Raw genomic sequence first — 18,007 nt, forward strand, 5'->3', positions numbered from 1 at the left:
AGAATTAAACTATTGGTTACATCTGTTCAAGAAATTCGCACAACTAGGCTGCCATGTTTGAAATGCATCTGGGCAGTTATTTCAGTCATGCAAGACTAAAGTCCTGTCTACTTGAATAGGAACTTGAAAATGTTAATCATAAAAACATATTTCTGACCAACAATTAAACCTGACATCATCTGTACCATAACTTGAATATAATTTTTTCTTAAAGGGGATATATCATAAATTTCTGACTTTTACATGTTTTACAAGTGCTATAACTAAGTGCCCAGTGCTTTTATCAACCTAGAAAATATAAAAAAGATCAACCCAGTAACTTAGTTTTGGAAATTTGGCTCCCCTTGTGATGTCAGAAGGGGATCTTATTAAAATAATACCACCCCTTAATCTACACTATCCAATCTTGCACTGCCATTTAGTGCAGAGATCAGCTCATTTGCATTTAAAAGGCAAGGCAAGGCAAGGCAAGGCAAGTTTATTTGTATAGCACATTTCATACACAAAGGTCATTCAAAGTGCTTTACACAGAAATGAGAAAACAATATATAAAAAAGAAAAAGAAAATGTAAAAATAAGATTTACACGATAAGATCACAATAAAGACAAAGATACATGAGAATTTAAAATAACAATTAAAGAAAATAAATGTGATTTTAATAAAACAGTTTAAAATGTTAAAAAGAATAAAACAGGAGTAAAAGTGACTTGAGTTAAAGGTGCAGTCAGTGTGATGCAGCACAGTGCTCATTCAGTAAATGCAGAGTTAAACAGATGTGTTTTTAATCTAGATTTAAAAGTGTTTACTGTTGAAGCACATCTGATCTCTTCTGGAAGTTGATTCCAGCTAGAGGTGGCATAAAAGCTAAATGCTGACGCACCTTGTTTTGAGTGAACCCTTGGTATTTCTAACTGACCTGATCCTAATGATCTGAGTAATCTGTTAGGTTTATATTCAGTTAGCATATCTGTCATGTATTTGGGTCCTAAGCCATGAAGTGATTTATAAACGAGTAACAATACTTTAAAGTCTATTCTAAATGTAACAGGAAGCCAGTGTAAGGACCTGAGGACTGGAGTGATGTGCTCAGATTTTTTGGTTCTGGTCAGAATTCTGGCAGCAGCGTTCTGTATTAGCTGCAGCTGTCTAATGGTCTTTTTGGGGATCCCAGTAAGGAGTCCATTGCAGTAATCCACCCTGCTGGTGATGAAAGCATGAACAAGTTTCTCTAAGTCGTGTCTTGAGACAAAACATCTAATTCTGGCAATATTTCTGAGATGGTAGTAAGCTGATTTGCTTATCGCTTTCACGTGACTACTGAAATTAAGGTCAGACTCTAAAATTACACCAAGACTTCTGACTTTATTTTGTGTCTTTAGACCCCTAGAGTCAAGGTATGTGTTAACTTTGAGAGTTTCATCTTTATTTCCAAATACAATGACTTCGGTTTTGTCTTTGTTTAACTGGAGGAAGTTTTGACGCATCCAACAGTTAATTTCATCAATGCATTTACATAGAGAGTCAATGGGGCTGTAGTCATTGGGTGACAGGGCTAAGTATATCTGGGTGTCATCTGCATAGCTGTGGTAAGCAATTTGGTTCTTTTTCATTATTTGACCAAGTGGGAGCATATACAAATTAAACAGAAGGGGTGCAAGAATTGAACCCTGTGGGACTCCACATGTCATGGATGTCCACTCAGATTTATGGTTACCTATGTTCACATAGTAACCTCTTCCTTGTAGGTATGTTTTAAACCATTTGAGAACCATCCCAGAGAGCCCTACCCAGTTTTCCAGTCTATGTAAGAGTATGGTGTGATCTACTGTGTCAAAGGCAGCACTAAGATCTAGTAGCACCAGCACTGATATTTTACCTGAATCAGAGTTTAAGCGAATATCATTTATTATCTTTATGAGCACTGTCTCTGTGCTGTGATGCTGACGGAAACCAGATTGAAAGTTGTCCAGATAGCCATTTGAGTTTAAGAATTTGTTCAGCTGATTGAAAACAACCTTTTCAACGATCTTGCTTATAAACGGAAGATTTGAGATAGGTCTGTAGTTGCTAAGTATGGTTTTGTCTAGGTTACTCTTTTTTAGGAGAGGCTTTACAACTGCTGTTTTTAATGACTCTGGAAAAGTGCCTGTGATCAGAGAGGTGTTTACTATTTTTAAGAGGTCAGTTTCTAAGCAGTTAAGCACCTTTTTGAGAAAAGATGTGGGGAGAGTGTCAAGGCTGCAAGTTGATGCTTTAAGATGTTGTACTGTTTCTTCCAAGGTTTTTATATCAATTATGTCAAATTCTGAGAGAATGGCTAATTTCTGAGGTTGTTGCAATGATATCTGACTGACCACAGTACAATTTGAGGTCGTATTGATTGCCATTCTGATATTACTGATCTTCTCAGAGAAAAACTTAGCAAACTCATTGCATTTGTTGTCAGAGAGCATTTCACTAGGAACTTGATTTGGGGGGTTTGTTAGTCTCTCTACAGTAGCAAAAAGAGTGCGAGTGTGGTTTATGTTGTTATTTATAATATTGGAGAAGAAGGTCTGTCTAGCTGTGCCTAGTTCTACATTGAAAGCACGAAGACTGTCCTTATAGATGCTATAATGTACTTCAAGTTTTGTTTTCCGCCACATACGTTCAGCTTTTCTGCATGTTCTTTTCATGTGCTGTACTGCTGTTGTGTTTCTCCAGGGTGCTTTACGTCTGCCAGTGATCATCCTGACCTTTACTGGAGCTATATCATCAATAGCATCTTTAACTTTTATGTTAAAGTTTTCAAGGAGAACATCAACAGAGTCTGCGGATATGTTTGGCAACATTGACATAGCATTCATAAATACCTCACTGGTGTTCTCATTTATGAACCTTTTTTTGATATAGACAGATCTAGCATCAGTGGCAGGACAGATCAATAAATCAAAGTAAACACAGAAATGGTCAGATAGCGCTTCATCCTTGATTACAGTGGATGAAATGTTTAGACCCTTGCTAATGAGCAGATCAAGAGTGTGTCCCCGATTGTGTGTAGGACCTTGCACGTGCTGGGTCAGATCAAAAGTGTTTAAAACATTTAACAGTTCAATCGCAGTATTGTTTTCTGAATTGTCTATATGAATATTGAAATCTCCAGCAATAACAAAATAATCAAATTCAGAGGAAATTGTTGACAAAAGTTCTGTGAATTCATCAACAAATGCTGAGGTGTATTTGGGAGGTCTATAAATAATTGTAAACAGAATGCGTGGTGTACCTTTTAGAGCAATACACAAATATTCAAAAAACTGGTAATCACCAAGTAACACTTGCTTGCATTGAAAGGCATCTTTGAATAAAGCAGCTATTCCTCCACCCCTTCTAACAGCTCTACATACACTTATAAAGGTAAAGTTGGGTGGGGCTGATTCATTGAGGACTGTAGCACTGCAGCTGTCATCTAACCAAGTTTCATTTAGAAACATAAAGTCCAGGTTGTTAGTGGTGATAAGATCATTAACTAAAAAGGATTTGTTCTTTAGTGAACGGATGTTCAGAAGTGCTAACTTAACAGTAACTGGTTTTGGAACTGTATCAATCTCAGAATGACGTATAATAGGCAGTAGATTAGATAGAATTGCTGTGCGGCTGGAGACGGCCTTCATCTTTCTATCACATGTCAGGACAGAGATAGGGAAAGCTAAAGGGACATCGGGCGCCCGCTTGTTCTTAAAATATTTATGATTGTTACTGCTGACGTAGCGGGAACCCAACACACATCAGTTACCAGTGCTGTTTGCAGATGAGGGCTGGTGTGATCCCTGACGTTGAGGCAGAGGTCGGAGTGCTCTCTGAGATGGAGGGGGAGGGCGGGCTGGGCCCGAAGGCTTTTGTGGTTGAGGAGCCCGCCGTTTCTTGGTTGATATTTGGGGACTCGCAGCAATAGAGTGGGAGAGCTTTGTTCCAGCAGATACCAGTTTCTCCATTTTCTCTGAAAAGCCCAGAAGTGGTGAAAAAAGGACACACCCCTTTTTTGAAGTTTCCTTCAAGAAACTTCTGAAGTTTCTTGACGGAACAAAGAAAGACATAAACATCTTGGATGACATGGGGGTGAGTAAATATCAGATTTTTTTAATGAAAGTGGAATAATCCTAAGGGTGTTTCACACCTGTAGTTCGGTTCATTTGGTCCGGACCAAAAGCAAAAAATGATACATTTTATCTTTTTAGCAGTTTTGGTTCCTTTTCACACCACACTGATTGCTCTGATCCGCACCAGTTGAAACAGACCAAAATTCTGTCATGTGATAAGATCCGCATCATCTATTTGAACGTATTTCCTAAACTGCTTCTCGATTGGTCAGAATCAACGTGCATGAAATTCCAACGGAACCCCGGAAAATACAGCAGACACCATGGACAGATGGCTGCACGCTGTAATGATGTCCGTGGTTGTTATACATAGTTTGTATACAGCGCTCTAGACAAACCGTTCATTTTCAGGATGCGGCTTAAAAACAACGTTTTAATGCACCTCTTCAAGGTGGTCTCGGCCCGCTTGTTTGGTCCACTTTTGGTGCGCACCAGAGTTCGATTGCTGCATTCTCACCTGCCCAAACGAACAGCACCAACTGAGCAATCGAACTCTGGTACGATTCAACCGAACTAAACAAGGCAGGTGTGAAAGCACCCTTAAGCTCCAATTACACGGTCATTTAGTCACGTGACTATATAGAGCTCCTCCCCCAGAGAATCATCAATCGTCTTTAGTGATTGATTATTGGTTCATTTAACTAAAGGCGGGACTTCCTTCACCAGAACGACCATGTTGAGCATTCACTTACCCCATTCATAGTAATAGCAGTGTTCAGTCTTAGTATATCCAATATCTTTGACATACCTTGCTGAGCACTATGTGTGCCATATGAGTGCCAACTAAAATTGTATGGCTTGCTGAAAAGAAGCGACTAGGCAACACTTAATATCCTAAAAACCTGAACTGAAGAAACCCTGGGCATATCCGGAGACCAGAATAAATGTCATTCAGATGTGAGATGGGCCCCTGTAAGCAAACACCCTCGACAAAGGGTACACTGCCGTCTCACCTTTGCAAAGCTCTTCTGGCTGTCATACTTTAGGTGTTTAGGGTAGACATAGATGTGATTCTTGTAGACAGTGTAGGGATGGGCAAACTTTGGAGAGTTCTGCTGAAACTCCTCTACCTCCACCGTAGCCGCATGCAGATTGCCGTCCTCAAACGGCCTCAGAGGAACATATGATGATGTCACACAATCTGAGGTGAAAGCACATTAGGGTGAATATATGCAAATTAGATTAATATGTTCTTTGTTCAACATAACACTACATAGAATGCTACAGAACATACTGGGACACTCCATGGGAACACAGTCCACATTTATTTCAAGGCTTCCTGGGATGGTCTGAAGTTTACTGGTCTTTTCAGCCCTAAAAAAAGAAGAAAAAAAACTTCACTTCACTGACTTCACTTTGATGGGACCTCATTGTAAGGAATGTGTTTGGGAAGGTGTTGTACCTCTTGTACTCTGTGATGAGTTTGATGAGGTCTTCTGTGGAGATCTTGTTGCCGTCCTGTTTGAAGAGAGGGGAAAAGCGAGATTCCCTGTCCACCATACCCTGATTATCCTTAAACACTGACCTGGAAAATACAGAAGAATATGGAAGTTAAGAAATGAAGTAAATGTTTACAGTCGTAAAAGGGGGTTTAGCAGTTTTATGTGGTATGATGGGAAGAAAAAGTAGCTGCCATTAGGTTTCACTCACCTTACAGACCAGGCGAAAGGCATTCGGTACTTTCCAAGTTTGCTACAGAACTGTTTGTTGGACTTCAACAGCTTTTGAACAGTCTAGATAAAAGAAAAGAAATGCTGTAAACAAGGATATGGGGTATTTTTATGTTTTTTAGAATAACAAAAATAAATCTAGCTTCTTATTTCTGTACATATAATTGGCCCGCCATCCTTTTGTCTATAAAGCACAGATCTAAAAAAGCTATGCCATTCCACATCAAAAGAGGCAGAAAGCAGAATAAAGGTTATTTGGGGATTTATTTAGACTTTACCCAGCTCTAAAGAACCCTGAATGTTTGGCACAAGACAGTTATTTGGCGTAAGCTTTGCTTTATGCATGTATTTATTTTGCTACTGTATATTTTGTATTTACTGTACATTGCTCGGATACATTGCGTTACTTTTTAAAGTCCCTATGAACAGGAAGTCACGATCAATTTCTGTATTGTGACGCATTTCCACGTGAAACAGAATATCACACGAGGAAAATAACGGGCATGTCTTGTGTTTGCCAATGTGAATTGATTGGATATAGAAAAGTAAGTATTTTATTCAGAAATTGAACTCGCAGCAGACAGACAGTTGGGGGGCGGGGTTAAAGGATGCTCCGCCCAAGCCATCAAACTGACATAATCAGAAAAGGATCCCACAAGAGGGCGGAAATACATTTTCAGTTTTTAAATAAAGTTTATGATGGCACATGATTAAAAAAGACCCACATGAACACTGCAATATTCCATAAAAAAATAAGAATCGCCAGTTTTGATTTCAATAGGACTTCAAACAACTTATTTAATCAAAATCTGACATTTTTGCCTTAAATATATGACTTATTTGAGTTTTGTATTTAAAATCTTATATGCTGTATAAAGACATAAAACAAACAGTGTGATAAGATTGCCTGTGTTTACACAACCCATGATAAAAATCATATAAACCAACATTTCTTGCTTTTAGGCTGGATTTACACTGGAAATCTTGGTGCCCAATTCCGATTTGTTGCCTGTATAAGATTTTTTTATGTAAAGTGACTTGTATCAGATATCTGCATGTACACGAAACACTTTCAAGGTAGACATACTGACCCTGAACAGCGTAACCCACAGAGGAAGTAAAAAGTGATAAGCAATGGACAGACAAAATGATTATACAAGATTATAGAGCTTTATTTCTCTAATAAGACATTACTAAGTGGAGGCGTCGTCCTCCATTGCAAAGAAGAGTCATGTGATCGCGGGTGGTGTCCACCTAAGTTGACGTAATTTGCCAGCGTTGTATTTTCAATGATGCACGACACATCTTGACATGGGAATATTCCCGATCTGTCCGCTTATATTGCGGATGCGAATGCATGTGTCGATTCATATCTGATTTTCTTTTCCATATATGAACGAGGCCTGAAACCAAAATCTACATCTATTCGGTTTTTTCCTGTTTACACATCCGTGGGTCATATAAAAAATTGGAGTTGAGTCACTTCAAACATGCAATGTAAATGCAGCCTTAGATTATTCTTGTTCTAAGTAAAAAAAAAAAAAAAAACATATTTGGACCATCATCAGGACAGACATAAAGATCATTTTAGATGTTTAATTTCTCAGGGTTCCCCACACCTTAGTTAACTTCAAATTCTAGGACCTTTCAAGGACTTTCCAGGTCCAATACCCTCAAATTCAAGGAGTAAATGTGGGGACACATTTCAAGTGAGAGCAAGGTTACATCGTGTTTCCTTTTAAGATACGTTGTTACCCCTTTCGAGGGAACTTGCGCTGCGTCACTGCGGTGACACTTTGGGGACGCCTCCAGGGGTAAGTACGTCTGAATGTGTATATCAAATTCAACCGATGGTGAGGCTTAACAACAAAGACAGGGTGACGCAGGAGCCAGGAAGTATATCGCTATCTGAAATATTGCCAAAGATGGCGTTACAGGGACGCAGGAATTATGGCAAGGGAGACGCAGCGTCTCGTTCCCTTCTCAGGAAACAACAGTTACATACGTAACCCGAGACGTTTTCATGTGTCAAACACAACTTTGCAAAAAAGCATTTTGGTATGTATTGACATTCAAATACAGAAGATTTAAACATTTAAAGCAAACAGTTTAGCACATGTGCTTACAAATTCTAGAATTTTTATGATATTATCCTACAATACACAGGGAATAATATGGATTTTTTTTTAAATAGATTCAAGCACTTTCAATCGCCTGTATCTATGAATGTAGATTTTTTCCCCAGGATTCACAAACTTTCAAGGATTTCTAGGACCCGTTGGAACCCTGATTACTATTTGGAGCATTTGGGATCACTAGACGAGGGCTTAATGTACTTATTTTTATGAAAACCTCAAAATCTACATTTTCACTTTTGCCTTTCCGACTCATTTAGACAGCACGGGTCACAAATCTTTTCTTCTAAAAGTGTTAGATATACAGCCTGGCTTGCTCTTTACTGTGTTTCATTAAACAATTTAAGAAATAAGGAACATGAAATGAATAAAAGTTTCTGATTTATAAAACAACTATTTGATCTCCACAAAGATCCCCAAAGATACCTTGCTAGAATCTGTGTTTTTAATGTAAGGTTCTGCGCCACCGGTGATATTTCCCATCAGAACTTTCTCCACGCGTGCCACCATCATAATGTCTGTGTGCGGGTTTGTAATGGAAAAAATAGCCTGGAAATGAAAAAAGCACAATTAGCAGTGTAACACACCATCAACCATGTAAATTACATACAGACATATTAACAAAACATCAAGTATTTACACCTTGTAAAATTGGATGGATATTGTCCACATTACTCAGCACTTCATAAGGAAAATATACTCATATGGCATTCCCACCAAGTTTTCACTGTATATCTGTGTATTACTGTATATCCTATTAACTAGGGTGACCTTACGTGCCATTCTTCCCGGACGCATCCCGTCCAGGATTTCGGTGCGTTTTCCGGAAGTCGTATTTGTTGACCACATACGCCGTTCAGTTAAAAACATAAGATATACAATCCTGGTTTCATTCTTACCTTAAAATGTAACGGTTGCTTTTCTCTAATAATAATAATAATAATCCTCTATGACGTATGCAGTCGACAAATACAACTTCCGGAAGACGAACACAAAATCCTGGACGGGATGCGTCCGGGAAGAATGGCACGTATGGTCACGCTATATTAACTGTATATTGTTTCTGGTCTCTTGCATCACTACCTGTTTAGGGAAACACAACCAGTTCTCCAGGTCTGGGCTCAGATGGCAGTCTTCAGTTTTCTTCTCCGCAGGTCCATTCTCCTGCACAACATCATTACCTTCAACCAGCCCCTGACCGCCTGAATTAACACAGTTGTTGAGCATCTTTCGCACGACCTCATGGTTTAAGTCAACGTGGAAGTCAGCGGAAATCTTCCTGCCCTCTCGAATGTCCAGGAGAGCGAGCGTTACAAAAAAAGGCTCAATCTGAGGAGAGACAGTGGCACTGATATGTACACATTTACAAAGGTCATACACCTCCAGCAAGCAATAACCGTCATTTCACAATCTAATTTAATTATAGACCCGATATAGTATAGTTATGAGTAACACACTTCTAAAACGATAAATTTTGCCACTTTTGAAATGTGTGATATTCCATCATGTAAGTGATAACATGCTGTTTGGTTTCACTCATTAATTTATTTCATTTATTTTTGGGTCATGGTCAGGCGTCTTTTCAATTTTCACTGCCAAATATTTTAAATGCAAAATTTCTAGCTGGATAATGATAAAATATGGCATTTACTATGAAGAAAGATTGCACAAGAAGACCTTTTAACCAAAGGATTTCTCAAGAAGATGATGAATAATAATTATTGTAGAAATGACTGAGAGCTGAGAATTTGTACGACACTAGGTTTGATATCTAACACATATTTCACATAACTTTTTGTGGCCACTAACTACGTACTATATAACTCGAATTAGCGCACTGCATTCCTTTTTATTCATTAATTCTAAAGCATTTATCAGGACTAACAGCAAGTGTGTCGTATAAATGACATTAATAAGATCATACATTAGTGAGCGGTTCATTTTCGACCTCGTTCACACAGCCCTGCAGTGTGAGGTTGAGGGAACGACAGGATATCATCAGTCTCCTGCCAAGTTTCTCCTCAAACGGACGGACGGAAACAGACACCCCAGAATCCAGCCTTGGGCTCCTCAAAACCTTCAACACACAGTAAACATTCATTAGCTATAATGAAACTGTCTTCCCACAAACACCAATCAAAATCATAAAACATTGTAAGAAAAAGATGTAGGATAAGACGGGAAAGGTTTAACAGCAGCTTGTCACACATGTCACAGAGCGGGTAGTGTGAAGATAAACCAACTAAACATCACCAGTGACTTCCTATGATAACTATTGGGATTATTTTAGCTAAAGCTAAGGTGCATATTGTGAGGTGACACAGTTTAATCTAATGGTTTCATCATTTCCGTTTAAAAGTTTTATGACTGTCAGACAAGTTGTAGGAAATTAATTATCTTCTGCAAGTTGGAATTTAATTGATCAAACATACAGCAAAAAATGTAATATAATAGAAAATAATTCATTTCTGAAATTTATATTTTATTTATACAAAGAGAAGTTAAAAACCATCCAAATCATCATAGTGTATAGATACGGTTCCCACAAAACTCTTGAAAGAGGTTTTCCCTGCAGTGTCAAAACCAGTATAATTAACTCCTCACTAGAACTAGAATAGCCTTGAAACTGGCAGTAATTAGGCCCCTCATTAAAAAGCCAAATCTGGAACAGGGAGCTCTAATTAATTGTAGACCAATTTCAAATCTCCCCTTTCTTTCAAAAATACTGAGAATAAAAAAATAGTGTATAGCCATATGCGCACATTTTAAGAGCAAAATAGTACATATGAGGCCCCACCATAGCACAGAAACAGTGATGTTTAGAGTTACAAATGACCTCCTTTTAGCATTTGTTTGCAGTAAAATCTCACTCCTCATATTACTGGACCTTAGTGACACAATAGATCATAAAATTAGTTTAGGTCCTATCTAACCAACCGCTATCACTTTGACTATCTTAATGAGGAAAAGTCATGTTCCTCTCAGGTTTAATATGGCATGCCACAGGGATCAGTTCTAGGCCCTATTCTCTTCTCATTATACATGCTCTAGGAAACATTATTAGAAAACTTATGCTTACGATACCCAGCTTAATATTTCCTCAGAATCTGGAAAAACACATCAGTTTTTTTTTGTTGTTTTTTTACAGACTGTGTCAAAGATATCAGAAAGTGGATGGCAAATTTGTTTCTTCTCAACTCCAATAAGAGGTACTGATTATTGAACCAAATAGCTTAAAACAAAATATGGCAGTACCCAACCTCTCTATAGATGGTTGCGCTATAGTTTCGTCTTTCACAGTAAAGAACCTGGGTGTGATGCTGGATAGCAATCTATCTTTCGATAGCCACATTTCCATTATTTGTCGCACAGCCTTCTTCCATCTAAGAAATATTTCAAAAATGAGCCACATGTTGTCTGCTCCAGATGGCGAGAAGCTTATCCACGCATTTATGACCTCAAGAATTAAAGGGATAGTTTACTTTAAAATGAAAATTCTGTTATCATTTACTCATCCTCATTTTGTTCTAAACCTGTATGAATTTCTTTTTTTCTGATGAACACAAAATAAGATATTTTGAGAAATGATGATAAACATAGCCGATAGTGACCATTGACTTACATAGTAGGAATAAAAAATATATTGGAATTTAATGGGTATTGTCAACTATGTGCTTACCATCATTTAGCAAAATATCTTCTTCATCATTTATCACAATACTTGCAAAATATTTTTTTCCTACTATGGAAGTCAATGGTCACTATCTGCTGTGTGTTTACTATCATTTCTTTAACTATTGCAACTCTTTGCTGGGTGGATGTCATGCAAACCAAGTAAATAAGCTCCAGCTTCAAAAGCAGCTGCTAGAGTACTTACAAGATCAAAGAAGTATGATCAAGCCCAATTCTAGCAACACTACACTACACTGGCTACTTGTCAAGTATTTAACTAGAACAGACGGGCCTAGATACATAAAAGCACATGTGCCTGAACCTGAATGGTACTAAGCTGCAGTAAAGTACACACTAAACATCTGAGGTGTTGAGGAGAAGTCTCTTCTGAATACTTTTATAAGCACATTTTCATAACATATGACATTGCTGCAAACGCTAACATAAAGTTTAAAGAACACCAGAGAAACATACCATACACACCTAAAAATAAAGGAGCTTCATGAAACCCTAGTAGAAACATTTTGGGCTAAATGATCACAGAAAGATTCTTTAGATGTTAAAAGTTCTTTATGTTTCATATAAAATTCTTTGTGGGTTATAAAGACTCTTCAGATCATACAAAATTATACCACGGTCTGTTGAATGCTTTATTCTGATTGGTTAAGAAATGTTCCATGGGTGTTAATTATTTTCCAATAAACGCACACCTTACCTGTCAAATATCTAAAAATAGGCACCAGAGCAATATTTGCATTAACCGTGGTGGTAGAAGCAGAATGATTGACTCAGGTCCTTTGAATTATTTAAGAATAATGCACACCCACAACATTACAACCTTGGGTGTGCATTATTTTCTAATAATTCAACGACCCATTGTCAATTATTCCTTACGTAAATCTTCTAAGGAATGGCTGTGAAGAACCTTTGAAGCACCTTTAATTTTAAGAGTGTACCGTCTTTTTAACTTCAATGTGTGTGTGTGATGATGTTAATTTTGTCATACAGGACTGTCGGGGTCCAGGGAGAACAGGTTTAGTCTTTCCTCTCTTCTGGCAGTTCTGGCCCCTTCTTCAGTCTCAGAAATATACTGTAACACATATCATCAAAATTAATAAATGATCTAATGCTAATGTAATTATAATATATTTATAAAAGATTTATGTCTGAATCATTGTGTTTTAAATTATCTAAATATTGAGCAACATATATAAGATATAATATATAGATTTACTTAAGGGCTTTTCACACTTAAAAAAATTAACTACGGGTTATTCTAAACCCCAGGTTAATGAAATCCTGGGTTATCTGCATCACACTGTTCATACTTATCCAAGAGATAACCCTGGGTATTCATAATTTGACGTTTCACACTGTGCATTCCTAAACCCCAGGTTAATGCTTTCATTTGCATTGCGTTGTCAACAGTCATGATTGGATAAAAAGCTATGTCAAACTGACTGAATAAAAATAGTGCACTGTCACTTTAAATAACCACTTCTCGCGCTTCCGCATCAGGGACAGGACAGGTCGCAACGTAAACCTCTCTTGGCTGTCTTAAGCCTCCTGGGATGTATTTTTACTCCAATTCAGGTGTTTTCAGTAAAAAAATTGTGATATTAGGTATATGCACTACAGTTTCTGATTGGCTGTCTGAGTCATAACATTTTAACCCCGGTTTGTTTCACACTGCATGCGTTTGGCACAGCAATGTGGGGTTAAAGGCGGGGTGCATGATCTCTCAAAGCCATCACCTAAACAATCAAACAGAATCGCGACCTTCTTTTGATAGACCCGCCCCACATATACGCAACTCAGGCAAAGATGTCAGTTAGTAGACACGCCCCTTACTGCTGATTTGCTACAAGTGTGTTTTGGTCGTCAGCCCGACTCCCTTTTCCAAAGCGTTTTTCAAAAATCTCCGCAAAAGCAACCCTAGGTTAATTTCAGGGATGACCCCGTTTCTAAATTACAAGTGTGAAACGCTCCTTAACCAAGAGTTTAAAAAGCTGTGCGAACAAAGATAACCAAGGGTAAAGCCCAGCGTGAAAAGCCCTTTCGTAAGTGTATGTGAGAAGACAGTTTAGTTAGTGTTACCTTTGCCAGATCAGGGTGAATTCCTTTTTCAGTTGGTTCCTCATTTTCAGGGACAGGGACCGGAACAACATTCAAAGACATTTCAATGATATCTAAAAAATAGAAGACATTGACAAAAATGTGTATAAAACTAAACAGCCTAATTAAAAGATCTATCTAGATTGGTAAACACGTATTTACAAACTTGCTATTTGAGAAGACTTTGAGAAGGATGTTTTACCATTTCACAAAAGTATGTAAGTATGATTGTAAACACAATGGAGTTTGGATATACTGTATATAACATTTTTATTCATTTTTAAACTTTAAGGGGTGGTTTTCCAAACAGGGACTTAAACCTAGTTTAATGCTGGCGTGGAATGAGTTAAATCAAGTCAATGTTAAGTGGTTCAGGCTAAACGTTTATTAAGATTGAGTACATTATCTTTCTGAAGAACTGTAAAGCATCGTTGGGTAGTTTATAATAATGTCAAAACATTCATCACTCACCTTGTTTACTCTCGCTCATGTCCATACTTTTTCGGTCCAGAACCGAGCCATCCGAAGGACTAATCTGTAGGATACGTATGAGTGTGCTCATCCAGTCATCCATGTCTACCTCATTCTCGGCAGCCAGGACAAAATACGTCACCTCATTCATTTTCAGTTCAAAGGCGTGTTTCCTCAGCCGACTGTTCTATATCAACCCAAAATACAGTACAAAATCTTATGTGTATGAAATACAAAATGTGATGTTTAATAAACTGTTTTCTAAACTTTTTATGTACCAACCTGAACCACCCCTGTGCACGAGTCGAGAAAAATGCAGCCTTTTGGTTCTTTAGAGATTTTCTCATCTTTGTAGAAGTTCATGATATAAGAGTTGTCAGTCAGCTGGGTTAATTGAAAATATCTCCTTTTGAAGGACTGTGAAAGTAAAAGCAACAAACCCCGATCAGGACCCCGATGCAAAGTGGACAAACATTATCCCGCTTATAACACAGCTACATATGAGTTCATAATCAAAGACATTGTTGGCATTTGACAAGACACAAATTATATATTAAACATATTAGTTAGTTTGTTCTTAAAGAATCAGTCTAAATGTGTGAGATGAATTTTAAAGGACACATAATATGCAAAATCTACTTTTACAAGGTGTTTGGACATCAACCCTACAATGAAAAATCCCACTCTCTCCTTGTTTTTTAATCCCCATTAAATCACAGCAATCTCACTAGACATGCCGCTTTGATTCAATGTGAGGTCACACTGATAAAGCCCCGCCCACAACCACTGACTGACTGGTTAATTTCACTCAAAAGCTTTTCTAAATGTGTTTGAGTTGTAACTTCACAGACACATTCTGGGCACACATAGACTTAAATAACATCTAGTAAAAATGGGCATAATATTGTCCCTTTAAACAATGGACGTGGAAATGGTGTCTCCAATATGGTTCTTACCCGAACAGTAATACTGTTGTTGACGGTGCTATTAAAATTTCCTTTATAAAGCCAGCCAGACTTAAAGACACCGATTCCCCCTCCAGTCCCACTCCCTCCTCCACCTTTGGATGATGACAATGACGTTGTGTCCTACAAAACAGAAGCGCTTAGGGTTATAAAGTGTTGTTTTGGGCACATATTAAAATGACTGTGAAGTACAGTACTGACCTCATCCTTGTCCACATCTTCATGGTCGATTTCAAATGAGTGTGAGGGCAACTTCTCAGCTTTATACATCTTTCTGAGGGGGTATTATGGACAGAAAAAAGAGTCAGTCTGATTGAAAACAAAACAAAAAACATTTACCATCTGCCAAATCCACCAGCATCATCTCTCTGTGTTTCCTAATAAAACGGCTCTGGATTCAATTTCTCTCCTTTGATAAAATCACAAACAAGTTGTAAGGATGAAAACTGCTCTGACTGATTTCTAAGGCCACTTCCACCAATTTCAGTAACTTTAAACACATTTCTTCTCTCCATATCCCACCATTAAAACAAGGCATGTTTTACGACCATTATGAGTGAAATTTAAGACCTATAACACGGCAATGAAGTCCAAATTTGTGTGCATGCATACATGTGTTTCTGAAGACCTTTTATCGTTAATGACAAAAACAAGATGTATTCTCTAGGGGTGTGATAAGACACTTACACCGCACGATAAAATGAGACACAAGATTGGGTTCACAAGAATAAGATCAGACAAGATTTTTACACTTTTCTGATATTGTGAGATAATTTTTTTACCTCAAACTTCACACAACATTTTAAGAAATCCCCAACGATAAAATATAAGAAGAAAAAAATTGCCTATTATTTAACCAAAATCACAACATTTTGAAATAATTTAATCAATCCTGAGGACCACAATGGAAATAAGTCTTGGACTTTATTGTGTTTTTATCCTCGATTGTATTTGATGTCTTTTTGTGGTTATGTGTAAGACATTGTGGTTGAAACAATTAAATAAATTCAAATCATCTCAATCTAGGGGTTTTACTAACATTTATTTTGGTAAATGATGATGATCAAGTAATCTAATATTTTTTGGTAATAAAAATAGACCTACGTGGGCAAAAGCATTTAGAATGACAATAATGATGAGACAATTATAATTGGTTCAAATAAAGTATCAAAACCTAATAAAAACATGTTTTTAAACAACAATATTTAGATAGACGGAGTAAACAGTTTTTTGAAAGCTTTGTTTAATTCCGTTTTAATTTGAAATTGTTCGAATGAATTAGCAAATGTCGCCGCCATTTTTGTGTCCGGTCACAGCCGAGCGCTCTGCTTTATTCTATGGTCACAGCAGCCACAACTACCAGAAAAAGATCAATAAAACACTCAAGATTACAATTTGCCCGGGATATGTTGCGATGTTGGTCATCAAAGGAACCCCGAATTACAATTTTATTCTATTCCAGAGGAGTTAAATCGCCGGAATAAAAGATTGCCTTCAATCAGAAATGACCAAGGATAACTTAAATGCTTGCCTGATATTAAATGAATAATACAAAGTTTTCAAGTTATTAAATAATAAAGTAAACAGTAAGTAATAATATTATAAAAACAGAGAAACACATTTAATTTATTGTTAAATAAATAAATATAACATTAAGTAGAGGTTAGTGGGGTGGAAGTAGGCTAATTACACATGAATGAGCACATACTTTTGAAAGAAAACATGGGTTTTTGCTAAGAATTAACTCAATAAAGTAGAGCTGAAGATCTTTGCCCGAACCCGACGGGACCCGTCGGGACCCGACGGGCTCGGGCGGGTTCGGGCTTCATTTCTAACATTTTACACGGGCTCGGGCTTCCGCTCCAGCTTTGTGAGGTAAATGAGCGGTCAAGTTCAAATCAGTAGCGCAGGATCGCGCTGAATTCATTTATTACAGTGGATTTAATGATTTTCCTCATCAAAAACATGTAGCCTAATCTTGGTGAGTAGGTTTTTCAATGTATAACTAAATATGAATCGAGTCTTACATAATTTAGACAGAGGATATAGACTAATGTTGGCAGTAATGGAGAGAAGTGCCGACGCAAATCCCGCGGAGCCTGCCTCTTAGGGCGCACTCACATTATCCAAACCAAACCAAACCATGCCCCAGCGCGATTGTCACCCCTCCCTTCTCCCCCAGATGCACGCACTCACACTGTACTTGTATCGATCCGAGTCCGGGCGCGCTTTCGTCATTAAGATGCGATTGTTTTGAAAAAAGCAGGAAGTAAAGCACTCTCTTAACACTGGAACCCACCGTAATGATAAGTCTGTGTTTTTTATTCGGAGTCGTTTGGTGCGCGATTACAGACAGCCCTCTCACATGTCATCATATTGCTTAGTTCATCTGTCACGTGCGCAGCTCGGACATTCACGTAACCCCGCGGCGCGTATCAAAAGGTTTTTACGGAGGCAGATGAAGGTGAGTGGTCGCGCAACTGACGTCTTCACCTTTTGAATCGCGCTCAGGCGCGAATGCGCTCACACCACAGCCTTCCGCGCCTGAGCCCAAGTGAACCGCGCTCCGGCCCACCTCTTCAACCCGGCCGCGGCGCGAATAACCAATCCGCGCTCGGGCGCGGAACAGAGCGATCACACTAGTCAAACAAACCAGGCTTTGGGGGTGAAACGCGCCCGAGCGCGGTTTGGTTTGGATAGTGTGAGTGCGCCCTTAATTTCGTTATTGCCAAATACCCATCTTAATTCAGAATGTATGATCTTAATTTAATTCGTTAAGAAATAATAATTTTATTGGCATATTTATAGTGTATTGCATAAGCCTATTTAGAATGAGATGTTA

At 38.0% G+C, this 18,007-nt stretch overlaps 1 protein-coding gene across 10 annotated transcripts in view; it reads right to left on the reverse strand.

Annotated features, from left to right (window-relative positions):
* dock10 (dedicator of cytokinesis 10) overlaps positions 1-18,007 on the reverse strand; it is a 117,988-nt gene that overhangs the window by 48,292 nt on the left and 51,689 nt on the right. For all 10 annotated transcript variants that reach the window (XM_065281805.2, XM_065281812.2, XM_065281804.2 and 7 more), the window contains exons 5-17: positions 15,367-15,439; positions 15,157-15,288; positions 14,483-14,617; positions 14,201-14,387; positions 13,712-13,803; positions 12,621-12,704; positions 9,867-10,019; positions 9,026-9,271; positions 8,369-8,491; positions 5,788-5,870; positions 5,540-5,662; positions 5,372-5,451; positions 5,091-5,278 (exon numbers count right to left, since the gene is read on the reverse strand). In XM_065281805.2, coding sequence (XP_065137877.1) covers positions 5,091-5,278; positions 5,372-5,451; positions 5,540-5,662; positions 5,788-5,870; positions 8,369-8,491; positions 9,026-9,271; positions 9,867-10,019; positions 12,621-12,704; positions 13,712-13,803; positions 14,201-14,387; positions 14,483-14,617; positions 15,157-15,288; positions 15,367-15,439 — 1,699 coding nt within the window. The remainder of the gene's footprint in view (positions 1-5,090; positions 5,279-5,371; positions 5,452-5,539; positions 5,663-5,787; positions 5,871-8,368; positions 8,492-9,025; positions 9,272-9,866; positions 10,020-12,620; positions 12,705-13,711; positions 13,804-14,200; positions 14,388-14,482; positions 14,618-15,156; positions 15,289-15,366; positions 15,440-18,007) is intronic.

This window comes from Paramisgurnus dabryanus, chromosome 8 (genome assembly GCF_030506205.2).
Source record: "Paramisgurnus dabryanus chromosome 8, PD_genome_1.1, whole genome shotgun sequence".
Taxonomy (NCBI): Eukaryota; Metazoa; Chordata; class Actinopteri; order Cypriniformes; family Cobitidae; genus Paramisgurnus; species Paramisgurnus dabryanus.